Below are 9,347 nucleotides of genomic sequence, written 5' to 3' on the forward strand. Positions count from 1 at the left end.
ATCTTACTTCTATCATTGACAGTCCCTCTAGGTTGTGGGCTGCTTGCCTGTGTTCCTGAGAAGCATCTATGGTACCAGTCTATAGAGTGTGTTTTCTTTAGTGAATTACCGGTATGTTTACCGGTAATAAACTTGCACTGTTTTATGTATATGTTTGATTACATACAGCCTTGTGACAGTTTTCCTGCATGTCATAAGCATTTGAATATAAATTAAAATGTTAAAATCAAATCTGATATTGTTTTACCTTTTATTTGGTGTGTGGAAGGTGTGCGGAAGAGGGGGTAGTCTTATACGGCGAGTATATAACAAACTCTGTATTTTGAGTGGAAATGTTAGGGGGTCGTCTTATACGCCCAATCGTCTTATACGCCGGCAAATACGGTATTTTAACACTTACTACCTGTTTTGTTCTAAGGAAAAGAATAGTCATTGTTTAGGGAAACACCTTGATGACTTGAGAACAGGGCACGAAACCTAAGTATGGTATTTGGAGTTAAGACAGTGAAACTGTTCTGTGTATGAAGCAAAGATAAATTTGGGAGTATGGACAGTCCTCAGAGAGCAAAGAGAGATGGATAGAGGAGAGAACTGAAGACTGTTAAAGTAAACAATTCTTAAGGAATTTTCTGCAGAGAGAGTCAGAGAAATGGAGTGGTACCGGAAGTAACCAAGAGAAGGTTATTTTGGGTTTAAAGATGAAAGAAACAAAAGTGTGTTCGATGCTGATGGAAAAGCTGTAGCAAATCAGACAGTGATGTGGAAGAGAGGTGGAAGCCAGAGAGAGGGGAGAAGCACATGGAGTGATAACTTTAATGGGAGGAGAGGACAGGGCCGCTGTGCAGAGAGAGACATTGAGCTTACATGGGGTGCATCTATAACTGCGCTTTCCCATCTGTTAGCAAAGTGTCCCCTGGGGACTTGAGATGTGTTGTAAATGCAAAATACACACTAAATACACACTGGATTTCTAAGATGTGGCACCCAAAATGCAAAATATTGAATGAATGATTTTTACACAGATTAAATATTGAAATTATGTTTTGTATTTTTTGGATTAACTAAATGTGTTATTGAATTTAATTTTACATTTTTTTCCTCTCTTTAATTTGGACACTAGAAAATGTAAAATCACTCATGTGGCTTACTTTAGATTTCTATTTGACAGCATGGGTCTATATATGGGATGGCTCATTCACCTATGCATTTCTATGGCTGCTTTCACATTGGGTTGAGTACTTGCAACAGAGATCAGATGGCCTGAAAAACCTTAAATGTTCACACTCTATATCCTTTTTTCTAAACACCTTTGCTGACCCTTTTGTCCACAGTAATGGGCAGGAAGATGAGCAGGTTTGTGGGTACTGATGTATTTTCTGTATAACTGCATTTAATTCTCCTAACAATGGCAAAATGTAGGTACTGTTTTATAAAGATGGAAACAAGATTAAGAAAAGACATGCTTAGAGTAACAGCAATAAAGGTATAGGTCAGGAACTTATAAAAGCCCTAAAGAGAGCTACGTTGGAACCCAGAGGAGCATTGGTCAAGAGGGATACTTACCATTTTCCTGCAATCAAAGGAGGACCTGAACACACATAAGGGGTTGATAGCCATATCTGTGATGAGGAGCATGATTCCAACCATAGAGAAGATTGCACTGACGATACTCATGCCCATGCTACCTTTCAGCTAAAGAAGACACAGAGGGTCAGTATGAGAGAGGAAAACAATTATAGCTGAGATGAGCAGAGATTCAGCAAATACTTCATAATGTGAATTCCTGGAACCCTAGATGTGAGGCAAGTAAAGAGATATATTGTGCAAAATAGGTTTGGTGGTAAATTAACTTTGAAAACACCTGGGTTGCCCTAACCGGTTTGACTCAGTGGATAGAGCGTCGGCCTGCAGACTGAAGGGTCCCAGGTTCGATTCCGGTCAAGGGCATGTACCTTGGTTGCGGGCACATCCCCAGTAGCAGGTGTGCAGGAGGCAGCTGGTCGATGTTTCTCTCTCATTGATGTTTCTAACTCTCTATCCCTCTCCCTTCCTCTCTGTAAAAAAAAATCAATAAAATATATTAAAAAACAACAACACTAGGGTTGCACAAAGTTGGGTCTTTTGTGCAGGACTTCTCAAACCTTTAAGAAGGAATATGGATCCACTGGAGAAGAGACTACTAAATAGAGATCCCTCCCAAGTTATATAACCATTTCATAAAGTATCTCATGGGACAAGTATCCCCAAGAATAATGTTTAGGAATCACTGGACTCATTTATCCCACAGCACATGGATAGAAGACTCAACCAAAGTGTTTTGGTATGTGACCGGCTCTGAAGCTCCATGATTCTGGTCCATGTGCAGAATGACATGCCCAGAATTGATCTTCCCTGTGGAGTTTTTAAATAGATTTCATCTGTTGTGGGACCAGGCCATGCTAGGGTCTTTCTCTAGATAACCAGCTTGTGAGAGAAACAACGGTACTCTCTTGGTCCAATACTTGGGGCCAGCAAGCTTTGCCCATGTTAATTGACAGAACTTGTTAGGAAGGATTCCTTTGGGAAGCTGCTGCCTGAGCCTCCTCTGGCTTCCCTGTAGTAATGTCTGGCACTGGGCTCTGTGTGCTGCAGGCAGTCGGTGCCTGCTCTGCTGGAGGGCAGCCCTGCACCCCTGGTTGTTTTTTGCCTCCCCTTGTAAGATCCTCTTAGGAAAGTTATTCTCTCTGTCTCTCCACACCCTGAAGCTGCCCTTCTTTCCACCTAATCTTCTGGACACTTTCCCATTTGTGACTCTGTCCAGGTTCATGTGGTCTTGTGAGTATGAGTGAGCATGCGTGTCAGTGCCCTGTGTCTGGTTTTAAGTAGGTTCAAGGATGAAGGAGACATTGTGTGTGAACTTCTTTCCCCTGTTGTGTGTCTCCCCTAAGGGTCCATGGTTCAGAGAGCCTGTCTCAGGATGGGACTTACCAGGCAAGAAGATCTTGGTAGCTGTTCTGATGCCACTGAGAGGGATCCTGAAATGATGAACTGATGCAGAAGAGAGGGAGTTTAAAAAGAGGTCAGTGGTCAGAGACCCACCTTCAGGCTCCATGCTTCTGGTCACACATATATTCCTCACACATGCTAGGATCCTCTGTTGGGATCTCCTACTCAACTTGGGGAAAATAAATGAAGGAAGGAAGGAGGGAAGGAAAGAAGGAAGGAAGGAAGGAAGGAAGGAAGGAAGGAAGGAAGGAAGGAAAGAAGGAAGGAAGGAAAGAAGGAAGAAAGGTGATTTTGTACCACAGGGCAGTGACTAGGGATAAATATATATTTTAGAATCCAGTATACCAGTTTTTAAACTCTAACTTGAAACTCATGTGATCTTGTGTAAGTTAATAAATTTTTCTTAGTGTATATTTCCTCTTCAAAAAATGAGGAAGACTATATGTCTTCCTAAGTGTTATTATCATGAGATAATTTGTCCCTTGCTTCTAGCATTTGGCGTATCTTGCCCATGGTAGATTCTATACATAGTAGATACTCAATACAATTACTTCTTTTCTTGCCTTTTATTTTCCCACAGGCACATATTGTTGGCCTCCTAAAATGATTCACTCAGGCATGGGCACTCTGGAAGGAAGAAGGAAGGGGTTCCCACATTTTCACTGCTTTGAGATATCAGCCCAATGTATCTTTTAGTTCAGGGGTCCTCAAACTTTTTAAACAGGGGGCCAGTTCACTGTCCCTCAGACCATTGGAGGGCCAGACTGTAGTTTAAAAAAAACTATGAACAAATTCCTATGCACACTGCACATATCTTATTTTGAAGTAAAAAAAACAAAACGGGAACAAATACAATATTTGTATTTGCATGTGGCCCGCGGGCCGTAGTTTGAGGACCCCTGTTAGTTACTCCAAAGAATGTTGCATCTCTGCAATGTAGTACATCAACTATGAGGGCTACAGGGTGCAAGGATGTTTGTATTTATTTCAACACTGATGTTCTGCAGGCATAGTGGCTGATGGGATTCTCTGCTATCAGTGAGGGTTTGAGAGGGTATCAGCAATGATTTAATGGAAGCTTTGCTCAGCCCTACATGAACTGTTTTTTCATTACTTAACTGCATAATGCCCCATCAAGCACCATTATTATTCCTATTTTATAGAGGCTTACAGATTTTGAATAACTCACCCAAGAGCATTCAGCAAATAGTATATCTGGGAATCAAATTCAAGTATTTGACCCCAGATCTCATGTTCTTAACCCTCATCCTGCACTCATTCCACCTCAAGGTAGATGCATGTGGCTTAGAATGGAAATGGAGATTCACAATGAAAACTTACTCTAGCCAACTGTGCCTTCTAAGAGGAATGCCATTTTTCCTATAAGTGGGAAAATGAGTCTCAATTTTATGTGCTTCTATTTCTACAGACTTTGTAGGAAAGGAAGGAAACAGAAGACTGGACTTCTGGTGTCCATGCTGGTCCTCTTAAAGTGCCTAAAGAGAGGGTCTTTGGTTTGGAGGAGGACCATATGATCTTTAGGAAATAGTCCTAGAGTCAGTAAGCAACACAGAGCAAAAGTGCCCTGCAGGAAGAAGGGAGGGTGGTGTCATGAGGGCTGATGGGACCTAAGCAACCTGGTGGAAGGGAAGATGGCCACCAAGGCCTTTGAGATGCCTTAAGAGAATCTAACACTCAGTAGGAACTGTTTTGTGGCTGTGGTGTTAGTCTTCTCCATTTCCCCAAACTCTACACAAGTCTATTGTACACACAGGTGTCTGTGGTTGGCTGAGTTCAAGTGTGGGTCTGTGCTGAACAGAGGGAAGACCTCAACCTCAGAAGATGAGAACAAGACAGAGCAGGTGCTCAGATAAGAATGCTCCCAAGGCCGAATCCGGTTTGGCTCAGTGGATAGAGCGTTGGCCTGCGGACTGAAAGGTCCCAGGTTCGATTCCGGTCAAGGGCATGTACCTTGGTTGCAGGCATATCCCCAGTGGGGAGTGTGCAGGAGGCAGCTGGTCGATGTTTCTCTCTCATCGATGTTTCTGATTCTCTATCTCTCTCCTTTCCTCTCTGTAAAAACTCAATAAAATATATTTTTTTTTAAAAAAGAAAAAAGAATGCTCCCAAGAACCTAAGCCCTGCCATTTGCAGATGCTGTGTGTGTGTGTGTGTGTGTGTGTGTGTGTGTGTGTGTGTGTGGTGGATGACTCTGGGCTATTTTTATTTAAATCTCATGGTGTATGGTGACTTGGCTGATGTCCAGGTTACTCTGGAGTTTTTCTATTTGGAAAAAAGTTGCCTTGGGTCACAGATATGTGATTTGAGAGAAAAATTGTGTTTTGGCAGGTAGAGACAGACAGGGTTGGTGGGAGAGAGACTGAATTGCATGTGTGTGTGTGTGTATGTATTTGTGTGTGTGTGTGTGTGTGTGTGTGTGTGCAGTGCGCCTGTGGAAGAGGGAAGACACTAAGAAGAATGGAAAACAATCATAAAGGCAATACATTGGAAAGAGAAAGGACTTTTGGTTCTTCACTTTAAAGAGGTTCCAGATCACCCTGAAAATGTAATAAAAACTGTGGACTTTTCCAGAAAAAAAAATAACATCTAATATATTTTGCAACAAGGTGGACTCTGAGCCCATCAGAGGACTCCAGGTTGAGTTCCCACTGCTTACTGTCTGTTCTGTGGCTAGGCATCCACTCTTAACCTTTGATGGAAACGTTTTTCACCTGGAGCACCAGCTCTGAGCCTGAGTCCAATAGCATTTGAGCACTTGGATAATGAACTAGGAAAAGGTTTCCTAATCTCTGAGGTGGGCTAATTAGGAAGCTGCATGCTTTGGGGCAATGGCACCTTGCAGGACTGTCACTTGATATATGAACTGAATTTTGTCTCCTCATAATCCATCTTTTGAAGTCCAAACCTCTAGGACCTCCAAATGTGACTGTATAGACATTTCTAGACTCACTATACTTTGCTTTATGATTTTTTTGACTTTACTGTGGTGTGAAATGATATGCATTCAATAGAAACTGTTCTTTGGATTTTGAATTTTGACCTTTTCCTGGATGAGTGCTATTTGCTAAGATACTCTCTGGTGATGCTGGACAGAAGCAGCCAGCCTCAGCGCCCTGTCAGCCACACAATCACGAGCCTAAACAACCCATTCTCTACATGTAGTACTTAATGCATTTTGACTCAGGATATTTTCAATTTATGATGGGTTTGGGGGGATGTAGCCCCATCGTAAGTTAAAGAGCATCTGTATTTGAAGATAGGACCTTTAAGAAGGTGGTTAGTACTCAGCCATAAGAAAGGATGACATAGAGTCATTTACAAGAACATGGATGGACCTTGAGAACATTATGCTAAGTAAAATAAGTCAGACATAAAAAGCTAAAAACCATTTTATTTCACTCATATGTGGAATATAAAATTGAAACTTATGAACAAAGACAGCAGTGTCATGGTTGCCAGAGGAAGGGGAGTTGGGGGAATAGGGGGTCCTAACATGAGGTGACAGGAGAAGATTTGCCTTTGGGTGGTGGGCACATAGGGCTATATACAGATTTTATAACTTAGAAATTCACACATGAAACATATATGTTCATGTTGACCAATGTCATCCCAATAAAATTTCATTTAAAAAAATAAAGATGATTAAGGTTAAATGAATTCATATGGGTGAGCCCTAAAACAATTTGAGTGATATTCTAATAAGTAGAGATATGAACACAGACACACACAGAGGGAAAACCATGTGAAGACACTGGGAAGAAGATGGCCATCTACACTCCAAAGAGAGAGGCCTCAGGAGAAACAACCCTGCCCACACCTTGATCTTGGACTTCCAGCATCCAGAGCTATGAGATAATAAATGCCTGTTGTTTAGCCACCGAGTCTGTGGTATTTGTTCTGGTTTTCCACATGAACTAAAGTGCTTGGTGAACAAGGCCTGAGCTGAGTTCACAGCCCGCGTGCTCTCTGGCTGAAAAACACATGCAGCAAAGTACACAACTTGCCAGTGTGTTGGCACTTTCTGGAACTCACTTGCAGGGCCACTGACATTACTTACCAAGATGCCTCCCCAGAAGGGATAGCCTCCGTAGAATGAGACTGCGATGTAGTACCAGAGAACCATGCCTATGACACTGCCGAGGCCAAAGTGTATCAGGCCGATCAGGATCTGGATGGCCTGTCAGGGGAGCCAAAAGCAGAGGCCTTAGTTTCTGAGGCCAGATTTTAACCCCTGCACTCTTGGGCTTCCTTTTTATTTTAATAAATATTTTGTTCTGTTAGTCAATAAAGTCATATTTAAAATGTACTAATGAAACAATACTTCCCACAATTGCCCCCCAACTCAAAAAAAAAAACACAATCATTTACATTTTGGTGCATAACCTTCCATTATTTTTTTAAATATACACACTGATAATACAAAAAGGCTCCGCACATTTAACTTAATATTTCATTATGAAAATGTCCGTATGGCATTAAGTATTCTTTAAATGTATGTTTTTTAAGGGCTGCCCATATTCCATTATGTGGATGATCTGTGGGGGATTAAGACCAAAGATATTGGGCAGGTATAATATGTTTTCATATTATAAACAACACTGCAATAAACATCTTTGTAAATAAGTCTTTGTGCTCATCTTTTATTTCTTTGGGATATTGCTTTAGATTGAATTGTGTCTTCTTTCTCTCATCAAGTTTATATATCTCTATTTATTAATCTTCATCTGAGGATTTTTTTTCATTGATTTTTAGAGAGAATGAACTGAAGGGATGATGGAAGACAAAGAGAGATAAAGAATAAGAGAGAGGCCAAAACCGGTTTGGCTCAGTGGATAGAGCGTCGGCCTGTGGACTGAAAGGTCCTGGGTTCGATCCCGGTCAAGGGCATGTACCTGGGTTGCAGGCACATCCCCAGAAGGAGATGTAAAGGAGGCAGCTGATCGATGTTTCTCTCTCATCGATGTTTCTAACTCTCTATCTCTCTCTCCCTTCCTCTCTGTAAAAATTAATAAAATATATTTTTAAAAAAAGAATAAGAGAGAGAAACACTGATATGAGAGAGACACATCAATTGCCTGTCTCCCACTCTTGACTGACTGGGGCTGGGTACTGAACCTTCAACCCAGGTACCTGACCTTGATTGTGAAACAAACCTGCAACCCTTTGGTGCACATGCCTACACTCTAACCACTGAACAACTCTGGCCAAGGCTCATATTAATATATTGAAGTTAAAACCTCCAGTGACTTTGAATGGGATCTCATTTGGAAATAGGATTGCTACCGATGCAATTAGATAATATGAGATATACTGGAATAGGGTGGCCCCTATGACTGCTATCTTTTCAAAGGAATGCCATATGAAGAAAAACATGCGCACCCAGGAGAATGCCAAGATGGGAGTTATGCTGCCAGCCAAGGACCTACTGGAAGCTGGGAGACTGGCCTGGAACAGATCTACCCCTAGAGCCTTCAGAAGGGGCATGGCCCCATGAATACTATGATCACAAACTTCTGAACTGAGACATTAAATTTCTTGTGTTCTAAGACCCCTGGTTATTAGTACTTTGTTATGGCAGCTCTAGGAAACTATCATAGATTCTTGCCCAAATGATAAATATGTTTTTATAGTACAAACATAACAGAAAATACAAATATATTATTTCATTAAATTTGCACAAATGTTAGAAAATCATACAAAATGTCTGCCCCAAATTCTTTTTCTCATTAATGATATAGCTTGGAAGTATGTCCATATCATTACTCAAAGAACTAGGGAGCTTTATTTTTATTAAAATATATTTACATAGTATTTAAAATATGTTATCATTGATTTCCGAGAGAGAGGAAGGGAGAGGGAGAAATTGAGAGAGAACTACTGATGAGAAAGAAACATTGATCAGTTGCCTCCTACTGGAGATAGAGTCTGCCACCAGGCATGTACCCTGACTGGGAATAGAGCTGGCAACCACTGAGTACATGGCATGACGATCAACCAACTGAGCCACACTGGCAGGGTAAAAAGCATCCTTTTTATAGCTCCATCACATTTCATTCTTTAGACATGTAACATATTGATTTAACCAGTGTTATATTAATAAATATTTTGGTTATCCTCATTCTTTTCCTATTATAACAGGGTATAGGATATTTTAAAAAATCTCACGTCTAATTGACTAATCAAAGATTAAAAGAATCTTATCTAATAATAGACAAACATGGTAATTAACTGTACCTCTGACACACTTCCCATAGGCTAATCAGGGCGATATGCAAATTAACTGCCAACCAAGATGGCGACCGGCAGCCAGGCAGCTGAAGCGAACAGGAGGCTTGCTTGCT

General features: G+C 41.1%; 1 protein-coding gene across 1 annotated transcript in view; it reads right to left on the minus strand.

The window, feature by feature from the left end:
• Nucleotides 1-9,347, minus strand: part of LOC102769101 (membrane-spanning 4-domains subfamily A member 8-like) — a 14,767-nt gene that overhangs the window by 1,188 nt on the left and 4,232 nt on the right. Inside the window, exons 3-5 of the mRNA XM_006762522.2 lie at nt 7,064-7,183; nt 2,968-3,027; nt 1,564-1,692 (exon numbers count right to left, since the gene is read on the minus strand). Of these exons, the coding sequence (XP_006762585.1) occupies nt 1,564-1,692; nt 2,968-3,027; nt 7,064-7,183 (309 nt within the window). The remainder of the gene's footprint in view (nt 1-1,563; nt 1,693-2,967; nt 3,028-7,063; nt 7,184-9,347) is intronic.

Source organism: Myotis davidii, unplaced genomic scaffold (genome assembly GCF_000327345.1).
Source record: "Myotis davidii unplaced genomic scaffold, ASM32734v1 scaffold818, whole genome shotgun sequence".
Lineage (NCBI taxonomy): Eukaryota > Metazoa > Chordata > Mammalia > Chiroptera > Vespertilionidae > Myotis > Myotis davidii.